Genomic DNA, 17,856 nt, shown 5'->3' with positions numbered 1-17,856 from the left:
CCAGCACAGCCGCTCTCGGGGATGGCCGCGGGCAGGGCGGGCCCCTCCGCAGCTGCGGGGCCGGCCCGGGGGATGCGGGGCCGCCCCCGCCGCGCCGCGGTGCTTTAATGTCGGCCCTGGCGGCCCTACCCTGCTTACCGCCATGCTGCGCTCTCGCCGCCGGGGCTGGCCGGGGCCCGCGGGCAGCGCTCGGCAGGGCGGCCTCGCCTTCTACGTGCTGTGGGCTCTGCGGGAGCCGCCGCGGCGCCTCGGCTGGTGCGGCCCGGCCCAACCCAACCCAACCCGGGCCCTGTCAGGCTCGGGCTCCCCCGAGGGCCGGGGCACCTGCACGCCATGCCCTGGCCCGCTCTGGAAGCGCTGCTGCTCGCGTGGCTGCGCTGCTCCAGCCCCTGGCGGCTCTCCCTTCCCTGCATCCTTGCATGGTTCCATCTTTGAATGACGCAAGCCTTCTCTTTTCACCCTTCCCTGCCGTATTTTTTTTCACCTTTTATTTTACTCCTTGATTGTTACCTCTCAATTTTCTTTTCTTCCCTCCCCTTTCAGCCACTCCAGCCAGATGGGTTTCCAGGCTTGGCTGCCCCTGCCGTTGCCAAGGCAGCTGGTGGTGTTCGGGCTGGGAGACTGGAGCTGTTACTCTGCGGACACGAGCATTGCAGTGGATGTGCTCGTGTCCCCAGGCATTGCGCCACAGCGGGTCGGCACGCTGGAGCCCACCCACAGGTTACAGCAGGAGCTGCCCGGGTGTCAGGAGGGGCATCCTGGAAAAGCTTTCTGATTTCTGGTGCTGCATGATTCTGTTGCTGTTATCCAAATGCTTCTCAGGCCTGCTGGTCCTCCACCATGGTGTTTCTCTCTAGTGATGATTCTTTTTGGCTGCTTTCAGGGTTGGATCTCTTTTGGCTTTGGGCTGTTATCATCTAGTAAGGAAGCAGGAATTTTGTCCTGGTCAGTGTCACCTGTGAGCTGAAAAGCCATGGTTCTTTGTGCAGGTCTCTGGTGTGGGAAGATGACTGGAGAACAGATATTTTCATGGCCTCATTGAAAGAGATGGACAAAGGCAACCCTGTGAGGCTTGTCCTGACTGTCAATGGACAGGTAAAAGAATTGACACTCTCCTCTCTTCCTGCCCAGGGTTGCAAATGTTGTCACTTCTGAGCCCCAGAACCTCCTCTCCCTGCTTATCTTTTCCTTCTCTGCTACTCCAAGGTAGAATTGACAAACATGTATCTCTTAATGCACATCTGTGCTGAGCCTGAAACCTCTGTGATGTTCCAGGCCTATCCTCTGAACACAGTTTTGCCAGAACACCTTGTGTGTCATAAGGAGACAGGGCAGCAGACACCTGTTGACTTTCATTTCCACTCTCTTCTGAGTCTTTGGTACTTACGTAGTTGTTTTTATCTTGAGCTGAAGCAAATGGATTTAGTATTTTGCAGTGCCTGGCTTTCCTTTTCCTAGTTTGTTTTGTGGGTGTGAGAGATGAAAGGCAGGTTTTTCAATGGCAGGGAATTTGTCCCTTGCAAGACATGTTTTTGCTCATCCTTTGTGTGGATGGAGACTAGCACACTTATGGCCTTTTTTTCTGTCGCTGTTTCTGCTGCAGCTGCTCCAAGGTGTCTCCAGCAGTACACCTGCCCATCCCTTCCTTGTACCAGAGACCACCCAGTCACCAGTGCTCCCAGCAGATGACAGGCCTCTTGGCCAGAACCTGGAGGATCCTACTGGGGTATGTGTATTTTGGAGTTATCTTCTTGTTATTTCACCTTTTTCTTAGTATCTTCTCCCTCACCAGTAGCCATTCAGTTGATGTCTAGCTGAAACATTTGCTGCCTTTTTTTTTCAGTGGAGATATCCTAAGCAAGTTCTGGAGCCAGAGTTTCTCTTGTGCTGAAAAGATAGATTCTCCATTGAAATGCCTTTATAAATTTTGAATGTCGTACTCCTTGGTGGAATGGTCAACCAGTCCATTCATTTATAGTACAGATAGCTTTTTTTGTCCTTCATGTTCTAGCTATGCCCAGCAGCCAGCAGTTTGAAAGCTGACTACAGCACACAGCAGCAGATAACTGCATTGCTCAACATGTTTGGCAGCTGATACTGATGGCAAGTTGGCCCTTAAAACTCAATGGGAAGATGAGTCTAAAAACAATTACCACATCTCTGGCCCAGTAAGATGCAATTCACAGTAGTCTCAGGTATTTTTCTTCAGGGCTGATTTGGCTGGGACTCATGTCACAGGTTAAGAGTCAGAGCTCAGAGGTGGCTGCCAGAGCATCGAGGCCTGTGATGAAGGATGTCCAGCCACCACCAAGGACCACAGTGGTACCCTGTGCCCAGAAGTTACCAGCTGGAAAGGTGGAATCCAGTGAGGCCTGGAGGAAGAGTCCTGACCAAGGACCACCAAGAGTCTACTCCAAAAAGCCCAGGAAAGTTTTATTTGAACCCACAGCATCTGAGAGAGATCTTGATGAAGAAGGTAACTCTGATAGCTTCCAACTTTATTTTACAGGTCTTGTCTGAATGATCTGTCAATGCTGCTGGGCTGAACCTTCCCAGTCCATTTCTCTGTGTACCTCCAAAGCATGATGGGCTTGTATGCTTGGCTTTGAAATACTGAGAATGCTGAGAATTATTCCTGGATCAGCTGCTAGGAAAAGGCCAGAAGTAGAACATAGGATATTCTTAGTGCCACCACTTTTTACTGTGACATAATGCCTATCTTTTCATACAAGTGTTTTATAAATTAAGGCAAATATCGTTAACCTTGTAAGAAAGTTACCTGCTGTGATGTTCTTTAACCTCTGTATTAGTCTATTTGTACCCCTACTAACAGCATACCACTTGGTGCATAGAAGACATTGGTTATTATCACAGTGTAGAGAATATAAAAAGGAGATATATATATATCTATATGTAATTAGTATAATTGTACTGACTTTTGAGTAGCGAGACGGTAACTGCCAAGGGGTTTGGAAACAAAACCTTAGGCTTCTGGAGTGGGAATTCCAAGTCAGCTCCAGAGTGTGACCAAGTTTATGTGTAAAAGTTTGGCAATAACTTAGTGTCCCCATAAGAAATTACTTACTGGTACTTGGCTTGCTTGTCATAAAGGCAAATACAGCTCCATCATAAAGTTTTTTTCTGCTGCAGACAGTGTGACAAGGGGGGAAGCGATCTTCCATCAGAGTGGTAAAATGCAATGGTGACAGCATTTGGCAGTCAGAGGAAGTGTGCCCTGTTCTTACCTATGTTCTGTATTTCTTCTGATGAGACTTAGTTCATGATTCTTGGTCTTGCACCTTGTTTGTTGCAGTGAGGCAGTTTTGTGCTGGAGGTTGGAGGGAGGAAGGTCAAAGGGCTCTTACACAGTGGAACTGAACACTTTCCACAGTATGTCTGCTGGCTGCTTCATGGGGCCATCTCTGTGTTCCCTCTGCAGATCTGGCAGTGAAAGAGTTGCAAGGTGAGGATTTGGTTCCTAGACCCTGGTTTGTCTTTTCAGTCACTCAGTGATGATATTCCTTCCCTTCAACATCAGAAGCCTCTTATGCTTCATCCTGTATCTCCCCAGTGATCAAGAATAACAAGTAGGTTGTGTGTACTGTTCTTCTTCATGCAATTGCCATCAGTGCTTCCAGTACTGTCAGGCTCTCAAATGTTTCTTTAGCCCCTCTGAATCTCAGGCACACCTCTGGGTACATAGCTCTTCAAGGAAAAAAGGTAAGATATGAAATAGACTTTGATTAAAAAGTAGTTTTTTAGCTTGCTCAGCCAACTGCAGGGGCCTGGAAGGGGAAGGATGGAGGAGCAGAGCAGTACAAGGAATACTCCTGGAAGCAACTCCAGGCTTCTAATTGTTTTATCTTAGGCACTGACAAGCTGTCCCTGGGTAGCCCTCCCTCACGAGGAGTAGTGTAGGGCAGGTTGCACAACTGGGATATCACTTCTGGAGATGGGGTAGTAAATGGAGGACATTCAAGCCTGTCGAAGTGGCAGCCTGAATGCATCCTACATCCAGCTACTCCTTGCTCCTGAGGTCTCTCTAAGTACAGCAATTATTCCCCCAAGCCAACTGAAAATATTGCTCAGGGAGGTATGTCTTTTTTTCCTGCAGAGGGAAGGGACCAGGAGGGAGCCTTTGCCTCACCACTTCCCCTCTCTGAGCATTCAGGTGGCTTGTTCTCTGCAGCAGGGAAGGGAGCTGAGGGTATCTTGTCTGACTGCTCACAGGTTTGTGCTCTTCCCTCCTCAGGCAGTCCCAGCCCTCGGTGGTGCCATGCCATGTGCCTCAGTGACCCGGGCACAGCTGTTCTCATTGGTGGAGAAGGTTCAAATCAACAGTCCTGCAGAGATGCTCTCTGGAAGCTGGAAATTGGTGGGAACTTTAGGGTTGTCAAAAGCATGGGATCAGTGTTACTTGAGGATAGCTCATGAAGATGGGAGGGGGTACTTGGGCTTTTGTGCATATGGAGGGGACAGCATCATATCTGGCATGTTGCCAGGCTGAGCTGGCAGCCTTATGAGGCTCTGGGTTTCTACTTGAGAGCCCTCTAGGAGCTAAGGTACAAGATCTGGAAAGAGTTGGAATTTTAAGGGACAAAAGCAACAGTGCAGTTTGCAGTCTGTGTGTGGTGACTGGTGGCAAAGTGTGAGACACAATTCCAGTGCCTTGTGTCTTTTTGCATCTCACCGGTCTTCTCTTTCACCTTGCTATTCCCCATCATTCCTTACAGAAACAATTCTGTATGAGTTCCTTCTAGCCCTGAATCAAAGGAGAGGAGGAGACAAAGAGAGCAAGGTTTTGAGTAAAGATTTTATGGCATATTCTTTAGAGAAATCAAGAGCATTTTTGAACTCCCACACCATGTGTCTGCTGTTGCTCCCACAGACAGCGATTTATGGCTTCCAGTGGGTTTCCAGCTACAAAATGCCATGCCATCATGCTTGCATGGTCACACAGCTACCTACGACCCTGACACCAAGCGTATCTACATATTTGGGGGCATAAGGGAGGACAAAGACTACAGCAGCATCTACATTCTGGACACAGTCACCTGGAAATGGCTCCTTGTGGCTGTGAGTACTGCATCTCTTCCAAGACAAAAGGAGAGGTGGCAGGTTCTGCCTGAATGTGGCAGTCCATGTACCCATGTCCTTGGTCCACTGTTGCTGCAGGTTGTCTGAGATGCATAGCTGGGTTTGACAGGTATTAGGAGGCTGTGTTGAAAAGCCACATGCTGAATGGAAACCAGGAGCTGTGCCCACAATGAATGAAGCAATGTGGAAAAAAGGTTGCTGGAGAGGGCTGTGCCTGACCAAGCTCAAGGGTGGGAGGTATTCTACAAGCAGCAGAGAGAAATGGCCTCTCATTTTATGTGGTGCCATTAAGAGCAGCACCAGATGCTGAGGTGAAGATCCGGTCTCAAATCAGGAACTGCCCTGAGCACAGCAGAATTCTGAGCCCTTGTCAGCATGGGACTGTCTCCTTCCTGGTAAAGCATAAAATGGCTTTTACAGAGTAAGCCTGGATGACATCTTTCTGTTCCCTGACATTTTCTGAGGAAGGTGTGGGAGGCTGACTTCCTTTTCTTATCAGAGTATTTTGGTGGTGTAGAGCATGCAAAGAATATGCTGTCTGCTTGTGCAGCAAAGATCTGGCTGAGGAGTCAATAAAGTAAAAACTGAGACTTGTCAAACTCACTGCATGATGTGGGCGCCCTTCCTATGGGTTATGTAGCAAATAATGCACTTCTTGTAACAAATATATTGAACTTTTTCTAGGCTAAAGGGAGGATACCAGTGCTCACCTACCACAGTGCAACAATCTACCACAAGGAGCTCTTTGTTTTTGGAGGAACTTTCCCCAGAAAGGCATCACTGGCAGTTGCACCCTGCAGCAATGTGCTCTATGTCTTCAATCCAGAGCATGAAATTTGGTATCAGCCCATTTCAGAAGGGGAGAAGCCTCTGCCTAGGCTTGGGTGAGTGCTCTAATTCCAGCTATCCAAAAATCAAAACAGCACAGGAAACCTCTGCTTACCTTCCCTCCCACACCTAATATTAGGTGATTGTTCTCCACCATGTACCCCTTAAGACAGGGCTGTGTTCAGAGCAATGGGATTCTCAGTACCGCCTGTTGTGAATCCTGATGGGATTCTGTCCCAGGTGTAGATTGAAGCTATGGCAGCCCAGTAGAAGAGGCCGAGGCCAAGGCTAAAATGGAAGTTTTGAGAACTTGCTGAAGATGTTTTATTCATTTGCTTGCTCTCTCCAGGCATTCAGCTACTCTATTGAAAAACAAGCTGCTGATTTTTGGGGGTCGAAGGACTTCTCTCTACCTCAGTGACATGCACATTCTGGATCTGGGTAAGAAAGTCTGTGCCATGTGGCTGCCTTAGGAAGGTCTGTTCGAAGACAGGGACTTGGGAGTGAGGAGTGCTCAATGGGAAAATAGCAGTAACATTATACAAACTCCTGACTAGGCAAAAACTGGCTAGGTGAAAAACTATGGGTTTAAAAAGAAAACCTTTCTGGGGCAATAAGGGAGGGGATAAAGAAAAAACAATGGCTTTTTTGGAAGAAGTTGGGTAATAGGGAAGGCAGGTTGTTGATGTGACAGAGTATCTAAGTTTTTGTCTAGTTATGAGGTTGAGATTTTTGGACATTTCACCTGCCTTTTCTCTGTCCATCAGGTTTCATGGAGTACACACCAGTCCCCCTCCTGGCAGGACAGCCTTCTGCACGTTGGTAAGATTCTATTGCAGACCCAGGAGCTATCTTCTGTCATTTCTCTTTGAAGCTAGGTTTAAACAGTGCTTGTGATCAGACCCAGCTGCATATCTCTGTTCCACTAGTCAAAATACTCTGCTGTGGGGCTAGGAATTCTTGTGCTCTCTTGTTGGTGCCTGTATGGTGTGGGAGGATCTTCCTTAGTGTCCCTGGAAATCTGTCTTTCAGGCTAGGCTAAGTTTTCTGCCATGTGCTAGTAAACTGTATAGCCTGCTCTTTGGTCTTCATAGTGTCTGGAGAGTTTACTGTGCCACACAGAGGAAGAAACGTCTGTACCAGGACTATGCTGTTCCTAAAGAGAGAATTGCTCACTAGAACAATGATCTAAATCAATGCAGAGCCCAGCTAGCCTGCTATTTCACCCCACAGAGCAAAGCACAGGTTTTTGCTAGCTCCTTCTGAGATCATGAATTATTCTTAAGGCCTGATTGTGGCCTGACCTGCAAAGGCCAACATCTTTTAGGGTTATTCTGCAAGTCAAGGCAGATACAAGCAGAAGTCAACTTTCTTCCTGCAGCTTAAGCCCCCAACCTTCTTATCAAGTCTGCCCATCCCTGCCCATTGCTGACTGAGGCCATCACAGCAGGTTTTGTTGTAGTCACCTTTTGACTTTACTTTGGTCACAGTTTTCATGCAGCTCTGGCTGTGTCGGACCAGAAGGTTCTGATCAGTGGAGGCTGCAATGCCAGAGGAGCCTTGCCTGATGCCTTTGTCTTCCACCTAGGTGAGTGACTCTCCTGCCCTGTTTTGGAAGCTGAAGGTGACTCTGGGGGTGTAGTAGTGTTTCTGAACTCCAAGTCTATTCCATTTGTCTCATCCCTTGCACTAGGAATGGGCTTGTCAGTATTGATATCCCTTTTCCACTTCAGATACTCTTTCATGGAGCACAGTGATCCATCACGACCTCTGCTCTATTCCCCGAGCTGGCCACACGTTGCTTGACCTGACTCCTGCCCACTTGATGGATATGGACAAGGAGAACAAAGAGGAGCAGAACCTGCACACGGTGTTGGTCTTTGGGGGCTCCAACTGTTCTGGGACCTTTTATAACAGCACTGTCAAGATCCAGCTGGACCTAGGATAATGCATGATTCTCACAATAAACCTGAACAGCAAGGCTCTTCACCAGCCTAAATACAGATATGGATGGCAATAAATGAGTCCAAGCAACATGGCAGTCCAGGAACCTGTATGTAGGTGAATGCAGCCTTGGTACAAGAGATTGTGGATTTATAAAGTCTGAAGGCCATGGGTATTGTTCTTCCAGGGTACCTGACATACAGTATCTGGGCTTAGGTGCCAAAACATTCAGTGGGATCTGAACTGAGTCTGCACAAGAACACAGACAACAAGCTAATGGGTTCCCTTCTTGCTGCACAGGTTTTTAGCTGGAATTCCCAGGGTGCTTTCAGCTTTGAAGGTGACTTAAGTGTTTGGTTTCATTTGGGATGAGTGGAATGGTATTTGCTGCTCCTATTTGGAAAGTAAAAGTAAAGGCATGATTCTGGTTTGGAGGCACTCTGGGGTGTGATTCCCTTGGGCAACAGTCTGTAGCTGAAGGCTAGGAAAACACCTAGAACAGTGTCTGAGGATAGAAAAAAGAAGAGAACATAATTTTCAGTGTAGAGAGCTGGTTGTGCCTTGCTGTCTATAGCACGATCACCTAGCTTTGCTCTAGGCAAATCTTCTATAAATTCTGTGCAACTGCTCTCGTTGTTTGCAGAGGGTGACAGAGTTGCTGACTTGGCTCTTTCAAGACCCCAACAAGAATTAAGCTATCTTCCATCAGAGGCTAGATTTTATTGTTTATATCCATGGAACTGATGAATGTGCTGTGGCTCTGAGGCACCTTCAAGGACAAGCACACTGTGTACACCAATTCTCTGATGCTTTCTGTAGATAGTAGAAAGTAGCCCCTGGGGGAAATACAGAATTGGCTCAATGCCTCACCGTTTTTGTGGCCACATTCCCCTACCCAAAGCCATACAGAGGGAACTTCTGATCATTATGGATACTTCTGCTTTAATCTGCTTCATCGAGATAGACTGCATTAAAAAAACTAGTAGCTGCAGGTGTTCCAGCACAGGCACAGCTCCTATATGTCATCCACACTACTTCCAGGTTCTCTGTCCTTCCCACCCAAATGAAAGGGCAACAATAGTACTAGGGATTCCTACTGGCACTGAAGTTCTACTCAAACGGTAGGTGTTGCCCTCTTTATCATGCCAGGTTTCTTGATTTAATGAGTAGAAAGGCTTCAGGCTCGCAGCTCTGCAGGAGTATCTGGCTGCCGGGAAGGGTGGGTTATTTTGAAGGCCTCTAACTCCAAGAGAGCTTTATTTATTCTGGTTATTGTGGGATATGGACCCATGTCCACTTTGAATCTGTAAAAGGAAAAGAATTTGTAAAGTACTATGAGTTGGAGAGCCAGTGCAGCAGTGAGCAGAAGTGCAGAGCAGTGTGATAGGCCTGCCTAGTATGGGAAAACCTCACAGGTATTTAACAGAAAAAGTTCATTCTTGTAAGTTTAAAAACAAATGCTAGAGAGATTAATCAGTGCCTGGAGAGGTTGTAAAGTCTCCTTCTCTAGAGACACTCAAAACCCAGTGGACGCCATCCTGTGCCACTTCCTCTAGCAAGGAAATTGGAGTGGATGACCTCCAGAATTTCCTTCCAACCACAATGACTGTGACTGTGTGATCTTCACCAGGTTTTTTCATAATGTGCAGCACAAGGTAAGAAGACAATGCTTCTCCTGGGAATCATGCAGCCACTACTTGTATGGGTTTAAGGCTTTAAACAAATAAAGTCTGATTAATCTTTTCCTCCTGTGTGCAGTGTAAGAATAGAGCAAACAGGGATAGAGAATATGGAGTGTGGGCAACCTCAGCTTTTCTAAGGTCACAGATCAGGTTTCCCAAGGGGCCTCCTAGAGGAGGGAGACCACAACTCCTTATTTCCAAATGAGACAGTATTTTTGAAATAGGAAAATTCGTGGAGAGAAGAAACATAAAGTGGATAGGGCAGCTAGGAGGGATGCTTTCTAACAGGCAAAAGAAGCAGCAGAAGGTAAGCTCTGATAGCCCAGCATAAGTAGGTGTGTTGAAGAATATCTCAAGCTTAGTCTTAATTACCTTTCAGCATTGGCCACTTGAGGCACTAAACACAGATCAGCCATGGAAACCTGCAAATATAGCAGAGAAAAGGGGTGAGTAATTCAGAGCCTACCCCCTCACACTTCCCAGTGGTAGCAGGCTTTGAGACCAGGACAGAAATTATTTTACCAGCCAGTACAGAGGAGTTATCATGATGACCTAATTCTTTAATTCAGCATTAATACTACAGCAACAGTACAAGAAAAAAAACTTCATTGTAATCACTAGTAGAAGCCATCAGCTTTTAGGGAGCTTTATATTTACCAGCTGATCATTATGACCTCAAGGACACTGTGCTTCTATGGCAACTGCCTCTAAGTAAACAGGTCTGCTGGCAAGCTGCAGAGGGAGGTGATGGAGGGGAGGGGGTGTTTGCATGGCTGTGAAAGGTTAAGTAAATTTTGCTTGTTTGCACTGCAGGAGTCTCAAGCAGGCCCTGCCAATATCAAGACTTGATATGTCAGAGGGCCTTTACAGAAGCTCAGAGACTTGCAATCTGAAAGGAAGACTCAAGGACAGTGCTGCTGGCTGCCTATCTGCACAGAGGCAGCTGCCCCCACCCTGCTCCCCACATCACAGAGCCCTGGGTGCCTCTCAGAGCACACGCTATTCTCCAACATTAGATCTTGTAAGTAGCCTTCGCCTTCCAAGGGCTCCATAGGGCTGCTACTAGACAATCCTCTGCATCCCAGGATAATGCAGGAACCTTCCTTTTTTCTAAGGCTTTTATAGGAAAGATCTTTTGCCTGGCATCAGAACTAATTAATGGAAAATACCTGAGCTGCCTCTAGTTTGGTAAGGGTCAGAACAGCTTTCATGTGAGCTCTGTGAAATCTGTCCATATTAAAACTGGATTATCAGAACAGAAAAATACAAGTTGGTTAGTTAAAGGTTCCACAGAACAGAGCTAAGAACTGAACCCATGTTTCTTGAGCCAAAGTTTGCCCCTATGAGAGGACATGTTGAAGTCCAAATCCCATCAAGATGTAATGATATATCATCTTTTTCCACATCCACTAGTACCAGCCAGATCCTAGCTGCAGAATCTGGCCATCAGCAAGTTATGCAGGGAGAAGTAAACATCTCCATAACTCCTCTGCCAGTCAGTAATGGCATAAGTAGGATCCATACAGCTGGTTTTTGTTATGGTAAAGGCACTGCATGTAATTCTAGGTACTGAATGGGGTTGTGCTCTTGTCTAATTTTCTTAACTAATTTTCTTTCCTATTTTAGGGAAAAATACTGGGGGTTTTCATTCTGCCGTGGCACACAGGGCTCTCTTAGATACTTACTTCATCCCCTACACAGTAGCATCCAGCAGTGTGCTGCAGAATCTGCTCCAGTGCTGTCAAGAGAGGTGGTACACTGGAGTGAGGCATTGGAAAGTCAATTGAAAGGAACACCAAACACTTTCTAGACTGGGAATTATGAACAAGAACATCTTAACCCCGAGAAGAGTATGAAAAAGGAGCATTTTGGGATGGAAACTAGAAGGAACAGAAATCTTACTATAGTTATGGGAGTCTTTAGGGTCCTTCAGCTTTTTTGGACACAGGGTGATTTCAGCTGCTTCAGACAATGCACTTGAAATACTACGAGGATAATGTAGAAATACATGACTGGGGAGGGGAAAAATGCAAAGGTTCAGTCAGTTTGTGTCTGTCAGAAGTGAAGATGGGCCTGTCATTGCAGCACATGGGGGAAAGGGTTTTGAGGGAACCAAAAGCACTATTTCTCTCAAAGAGGCAAAGAAATACTCTGCTACTTGCTAGACTCTATGGGACTTTGCTATTAGATGTCTGATTACAAAAACATATCTACAGATCTATATCTATCTATATGTAGAACTTTAGAAGTGCTGTGAGCCCTTGTGCTTCAGAATGAATCAACTGCTGCAGTGTGCAGGATGGCACCAGGCTTCCTTTCTTCTATGTGCAGCAGTGAAAGTGCTCTGAGCACATCTTTCCCCTAACATCCTGGGGAGCTACCAGTCCTGGACAAGAGACTCTGGGCAGGAAGAGCACTGTCTCTGCCAACAAGGCAGGACCCCAGCACACCACTCTAGGAATATCTGTGGTTCTACTTGAAAAGGAAACAGCAAGTAGCATGTCAGTGGTGCAGCATTTTGTCAGGTCAGCCAAAATACTGATAATTTTGGATGTGAGATGTACCTTGAAAGCCAGATGTGATACAGTTTTGAGCCCATTCCATTTTTTTCTCCCCCACTTGTTTCAGGACACTCAGGTTCTGTGAAGGCAAAGCAATCTCTACGTTAGATGACTACAACTGGCTGGATTTTACCCACTGTGTCATCCAGTGGAGGAGAGGGGAGATGAGGAGTTGCCACAGCTGAACCCCTGGCCTGAGTTGAGTTGGTTGGGTCAGCCTTGACCTCACCTGCACCAAATCATGCACCTTGCTGTATCTTTCTTGGCACTACCCTTCTGTAACAGTTGCCAGGCTATCCCTTTGCCTCTTCCCTTTGGGATGCTCAATTCTCTTCTTCCTAAAATATCCTAGACTCAGCAGTAAAATCATATAGATTCAGCTCTTTCTGGAAAGAACCCTGGGATGCTGTAGGATTTGCTGTGTTGGAAATACTGTATTGTTGCCATTGGCAGATCAGGCACAGGTTAAGCAAAATTTATCTGCTAGCACACCAATCTGAAGTTGTGCCACCTGGTTGGCTGGCAACAATTTAAGGAGACTGAGAATTTCAGAGACAGAAATCCTTTCTGGTTTTCTCATTTGCATGAGACAAGGCAGTACCTGGAGAGGTTGAATGCCAGAGACAATGTGATCAGCAATCATTCTGACTTGGGCTCTCTTCTTTGGATCTTGGGGCAGGAGCCTGGGGTTAGGATGTGTCTCTTCTAGGTAATTAATTATAGCTAGCTGTAATGAACAAAGAGATAATAGGAGGTTATTGGAGAGTCAAGTTCACATCCTAGACACCTGGGAAAGGGGAGCTGATCCAAGAGAATACAACAGCTTTTGAAGGCAGTTTGTTACCAGTCCAGGGAACAGAATAATCCCTCTGCCTGTGACCTTGTCATTTGGTCCAGCTGTAATTTCAGGCAAACCGTGAAACAGCCATTGAAGTCAGACTACAAACTGCTTAGTGAAAGGTGGAGTTATGAACCAAAGCAGAATTGAACTTAAATCCTTGACAGTAGTTTTCCATCAGGGACTGTGCTATTTCTGTTCCCAAATGGGATCATAAATGCCATCTCTTTTCCAATGTATAGGTGAGAGCTCTGGGGAAAAAGATGGGGCAAAGCCATCTCATCCAGACTGGGCAGCAGGCTGGAGTGAAAGGTTAACAGGGATGTGGCTGATAACTCACTGACTGACAAAGGGTGATGCCATCAATTTTCAAGGCTGGGACTTGCTGCATTGGATTCAGTGCTTTGAATTCAGCAGAAAACTGTGGAAACAAACCTGAGATTACTCTACAGTAATAAGAAATTCTTCCTCCTTGTTTTCTTCTCCCAGAACCCAGTTACCAAATCTTTTTCCTACCTCTTTTCTCTACCTTAATACTAATCTTTGCAGTAAATGATGCTGTACTATTAGCCTACAGCAAGCTCTCACTGGGGCTCAGAGATCACTGCATCCAGGGCCTGACTGCCTTATCTCTTGATAAAGCATCACAGCAATGCTCAGAATGGGTGGTACTGCATCAGTGCCACCATTACCATCTCAGTTGTCTGCCTTAGCCCATATCAGCCTATTGAGTCAGTGGTACTAAAGAGATGAACAACTCCCTCCTATGGGCCCCCAAGTGAAGATCTCTTTTGGCAACCCACCTCTTCCTTCTGCAGGCCCTTTGCAGCCCCCTGCAATATCATTTAGCACCTTTTGGACACCTCCCATCCCTGCCTCCGTGCATCTTCTGGTGCTAATTGAACGAGGTTGAGTCTGTGTAAAGTGTGAGGCAGCTTCTCTGAAGCCTGTGCTCCAGATATGTTCAGTTGTATCATGGTAAGCAAAAGATCTTCAGCCTTATGGATTCAGTCACAAATGTCTGAGAGAGGAAAGAGCCTCTAGTCTCCTGCAGTCATATTCTCCTCCTGTCTCACATGCCAGGGAATACTGGCTGAAAGCAGCTATTAATTACAGAGAAGTGGTGAGGAATTCAGTAACCTTGCTTGTGAACTTTCTAGTGCTAATCCCAAGTCTCCTGATGATCCCTAAGCTCAGTACCCCTGGAGAGAGCAGTGGTATTTTTATCCTTACCTGCTGTCCTCCATCCTTAATGAGGTTCACTGGGACCAGGTCATAGGAAATTCCTTTCAGAGCGAGTGCTAGGGAGAGCAGAGTGTACAGCTTCAGAGGGCTGCACTGGGACCAGTTTCATTGGTAATGAGCTCAGGGAAATGTTAGCCATCTACTTGAAAAAAGACTGCCTATTTCAAAATAAACTTTGCAACTCTTTGCAGCACAAGCCTTCCTGATTCAGCTTATAGAAGGCAGGTGACCATGTACTCACCTGTAGAACCTTTCTGACTCAGTACAAGTAGGGACTATTCCCAGCCCTGCTTAGCTCTCAAGACCTGGGCAGGACAGAATCTGAGGCAGCATCATGAAGCTCTCTTATCTGTTCTCCTCTATTCCACCTGCTCCAGGTAAGCTGCAGCCTTCCCCTCCCTCCCCATGGGGAGATGCCTCAGGCATGTTCCAGGCTCATGTTTGCTAATCTCTCATTGATTAACTGGGTTAGTGAAAGGGAGGATATTGTAATACTGAGTAAATAGAGAAAAATAGAGAGATCAACACTGAATCTTACCAATTCGCACTCTCCAAGAACAGGAACTTCGGAAATAGCTGTAAAGTATCGGCTGAGAAGAGAAAGATCAAAGGGTTACACGGAGCATCAGAGTATTGTATGTAAGGAGAAAAATGCGTGAGCAGAAGGCTTTTCAGGAACTCTAAGACGGGAGAGCACTGTTTGGAGGAGAGAGGGCTCCTTTCTAGAAGTAACTGTTCCTGATTTGGGCATACAGGTAGCATCACTGTCTCTCATAACAGCCTTCTCATTATCCAGTTGCACCTGATGTTTCCAGCAATGCACAAATGACCTTAAAATTATTCCCTATAAATCTTCCCTCTTTGTCTCTATCCAATATTACTAACTTCTATCCCATCTTAGATTTCTACTGATTGTGCCAAGCACCTGCACTGGGTATTTGCATGGCATAAAATAGCTTTTCCAGCTATTCAGGGAAAAGCCAGATCTCTTTCCAAAGAAGAGCTTCTGTTGTTTGAGATGAAAGCCACGAAGACAGACAATTTTACCTGATCTACAACATCAGATATCTCTGCCTGAACTATAACACGAAGGCAGCTTTCCCAGACGCTTCCACCCTGTCTAAACTCTTACCTTTTCAGATGCCATGGTGTGTGCAGTCGTCTCCACAAAATAAAAACAACCTCTGTGTTTTCCCTTTTATCTCAGATGAAATGGCAGAAGGCTTCTCTCCTAAATTCAATGAGGAAAGGACTATGCCCCCTAGTCTGTGCTCAGGAAACAAAAACCAGCCAGTCAGAGTCAAGCCTGAGTGACTCTCTCCCAGTCCTGATATAAAAATCATTAACCAGATTTAAGCTTGGAAGCACATTTGGGAACCATTCTTATTTTTGTAGCTTTTCATCCAGAAACAAGTAAGATAGCTGGAGAGCTGTCACCAATTTCTGCCAATGCAGAAATCTAACCCTGGAGAAGAAAAAAAAAAAGAAAACCTCTAGGGAATGACTGCTAACTCTGGGAATGGGCTGCCTTTGCAGGGAAATTTCTTACTGTGCTCCTGTAGCCCACCTCCCACCAGTACTGGCCAGTACAGGGGTTTTTCTACATTGCAGATATGGGACAAGTTGCTATTCTGCTCTCAGATGAACTCTGTGTAAAATAAGATTGCTTTTTTTTGTGTGTGTCACAGTCGTTTGTTCCCACACAGGAAACTGGTACCCATATATGTCTCCAAATAAACCTGTAATCATGTCTCTCCTTGCCTACACAAATCCCATGGCATGCCATGGATCTCTGTGTCTCTACCCTCCCAAAATGCATTTAAAAATGCATTTTTCCAGAGACTGACAGCAAGACAAAAGAAAGCAGGGATATGCTCAATTATAGTCTGTCAACAGAAAACGAGAGACACTGATGATCTCTCTGCTCCAGTCCTCTTTGTAAACTTCATGCTTCTCTTACAGTTTAGATTGGCTCAAATAACTTCAAATGAGGTATGTCTTTGACTAAATTGCTCAGATTTGTAAGTGAGGAGGAAAGTGACGGCAGTACTGGTAACACTTTAGTGGACAAAGTATTTACTGATTTTCTTAAATTCTCTTCTTCTGGGATCAGGGCATTAGAAATATCAGCTATGTTCATTTTTCAAATGTCTAGCCTGCTGAGTTGCAGGGAAAGAAAAAAGAACCTATGGCTTCAAAAGAGAAGCATAGAGCATTCATGATATACTAATTTTACTTGTTTTTCCTGAGGACCTTGTTAATGATTTTTTTGGCTCAGAAATTCACCACATCTGTTTAGGACTCTGGCCTCTCAGCCAGCAGTGACATTTCTCCTGATCCTCTCTGCAGTTCTTTTTTGGTTTTACAGCCTATGCTATCATTTGGAATAAATTGTGCTAAGCTAATTGCTTTGCTCTATAATTTCAAGGCCCTGGGGGAGATCACCAAAAAGAACATAGAAACCAACCCGTCATTCAGCTGGGAACTGTCTCCAGAGGCTGGGGCCTGGAGTGATCTCTTGAGTTCATGCTGGTTTGCTCCTAACAGCAGGGCAGATCACAGGCAAAAATAATCAGCTAAGTAAAGACTAGACACAGCAGAAATATTTTGTCCTCAGTGGACAGATCCCAGTGACACTGTGTCTTCCTCAGATGAAATGCTGAGCAGGGTCCAGGGAAGTCTCAGGAAAGAATTTCCTGCATTTACAAACCCTGTGGGATAAAATTCCCAACATCTACAGTTTAGACTGGTTGGAGCTGAGATGATAGCAGGACAGGATTTGCTTGATGTCTACTGAGAGATCTGGTTTGGTTCTGCTTTCATTTCTGGCAACGAGTGTGGAAAGTTTGGGCTTAAATACAAGTTCAGAGTAAAAATTTGGGAAACGCACTTCCATGTTGTGAAAGACAGAAGAAACACCCTTTCCAAGCAAACTTTGTGTGTTGACCTCTTAGGTTTCCTGTCTTCTTCATTACCTACTCTGGATGTCACCTCTTTGCAGGCGCTATACGGGATGTGCTTGGAAAGGCCCAATCTCTCACCTTTCCTGAGAGCCACCAAGCCATATACACTGCTCCTTGGGGGCTGGCGTGGGGGACACCTCGCTGCCTGAAAGGCACTGCTTGGACTCTGCTGGATTCAAATGTAAAGCAGAAAGAACAGATTTGCTCCTAAATTCTCAGTATCTCTTCAGCAGGATTCGGTGTGAGCAGCGCACATGAATAAAATATAGTAAGCAGCACCGCTAAAAGCATTAGCAAGCTAAAACATTTTATTCAGCATGAGGTTAAATTCCTTGTTTCCACTGCGACAGAGACACGGGTGCAGGCTGGGGCAGCGGGGGCGCGGTGCTCCCGGGAACCGCCATCCCGGCCTTCCCAGGGTGCTGGGGCACCAGACCCCACAGCCGGCGACAAGGCCGAACCGACGATGCCCGCGCCGGCCGAAGGCGGAGAACCGCTGCCCCAAGCTCCGGTCCCTCCGGCTATGGCACCGCCATCGTCCCCCGCTCCCCTCCCGCCCCGCGGGGAGAGCGCGGAGCCAGCGCGCGTACCTTGGCGGCGGCAGCGCTCATCGCCGTCCCGGCCTCGCTCAGTGCTCGGCGGCTGCCCGGCACCGCATCCCCGGGACTACATCCCCCGGCGTGCCCCGCGCCCCGCCC

General features: G+C 46.5%; 2 protein-coding genes across 7 annotated transcripts; one reads left to right on the top strand and one right to left on the bottom strand.

Annotated features, from left to right (window-relative positions):
• Positions 1–360: 360 nt before the first annotated feature.
• LOC148223379 (kelch domain-containing protein 1-like) lies at positions 361–9,614 on the top strand. 2 transcript variants are annotated; one of them, XM_088167410.1, is made up of 12 exons: positions 361–720; positions 990–1,095; positions 1,604–1,726; positions 2,239–2,476; positions 3,440–3,463; positions 4,253–4,375; positions 4,889–5,076; positions 5,782–5,981; positions 6,275–6,366; positions 6,693–6,747; positions 7,416–7,513; positions 7,659–9,614. In XM_088167410.1, the coding sequence occupies exons 1-12, from the start codon at positions 557–559 to the stop codon at positions 7,871–7,873; spliced, it is 1,626 nt and encodes a 541-aa protein (XP_088023536.1). In that variant the 5' UTR covers positions 361–556; the 3' UTR covers positions 7,874–9,614. The 2 variants fall into 2 exon arrangements, with proteins under 2 accessions (XP_088023536.1, XP_088023537.1); XM_088167411.1 differs by having other exon boundaries at positions 702–720; positions 2,196–2,476.
• Positions 8,792–17,852, bottom strand: GSTZ1 (glutathione S-transferase zeta 1). 5 transcript variants are annotated; one of them, XM_014869799.2, is made up of 10 exons: positions 16,663–17,198; positions 15,328–15,461; positions 14,734–14,785; positions 14,184–14,251; positions 13,291–13,371; positions 12,714–12,839; positions 12,116–12,191; positions 11,237–11,289; positions 9,924–9,973; positions 8,792–9,173 (listed from the first exon to the last, which is right to left on the bottom strand). In XM_014869799.2, exons 2-10 carry the CDS (start codon positions 15,340–15,342, stop codon positions 9,047–9,049), a joined length of 648 nt encoding a protein of 215 aa, XP_014725285.1. In that variant the 5' UTR covers positions 15,343–15,461; positions 16,663–17,198; the 3' UTR covers positions 8,792–9,046. The 5 variants fall into 5 exon arrangements, with proteins under 5 accessions (XP_014725285.1, XP_088023539.1, XP_088023538.1 ...); XM_088167413.1 differs by lacking the exons at positions 15,328–15,461; positions 16,663–17,198 and adding an exon at positions 17,749–17,852; XM_088167412.1 differs by lacking the exons at positions 15,328–15,461; positions 16,663–17,198 and adding an exon at positions 17,237–17,438.
• Between the last annotated feature and the right edge of the window lie 4 nt (positions 17,853–17,856).

This window comes from Sturnus vulgaris, chromosome 6 (assembly GCF_052056855.1).
Source record: "Sturnus vulgaris isolate bStuVul1 chromosome 6, bStuVul1.hap1, whole genome shotgun sequence".
Lineage (NCBI taxonomy): Eukaryota > Metazoa > Chordata > Aves > Passeriformes > Sturnidae > Sturnus > Sturnus vulgaris.
Note: the sequence above shows the minus strand (reverse complement) of the source record. Positions and strands in the feature narration are given on the sequence as shown.

What these genes read in the sequence shown, in the direction of transcription:
- GSTZ1 (XM_088167412.1), bottom strand. Translation starts at nt 17,260, where the DNA reads ATGGCTTGGTGGCTCTCAGGAAAG. An exon ending in TTAAGGATGGAGGACAGCAG is followed by an intron (nt 13,372 to 14,183) that starts GTAAGGATAAAA and finishes TTGTTTCCACAG; the next exon opens with TTTTCTGCTGAATTCAAAGC. An exon ending in CAAGTGGCCAATGCTGAAAG is followed by an intron (nt 9,174 to 9,923) that starts GTAATTAAGACT and finishes TTCCTTTTACAG; the next exon opens with ATTCAAAGTGGACATGGGTC.
- LOC148223379 (XM_088167410.1), top strand. Translation starts at nt 557, where the DNA reads ATGGGTTTCCAGGCTTGGCTGCCCCTGCCGTTGCCAAGGCAGCTGGTG. An exon ending in GAGAGATCTTGATGAAGAAG is followed by an intron (nt 2,477 to 3,439) that starts GTAACTCTGATA and finishes TTCCCTCTGCAG; the next exon opens with ATCTGGCAGTGAAAGAGTTG. An exon ending in GGAAATGGCTCCTTGTGGCT is followed by an intron (nt 5,077 to 5,781) that starts GTGAGTACTGCA and finishes AACTTTTTCTAG; the next exon opens with GCTAAAGGGAGGATACCAGT.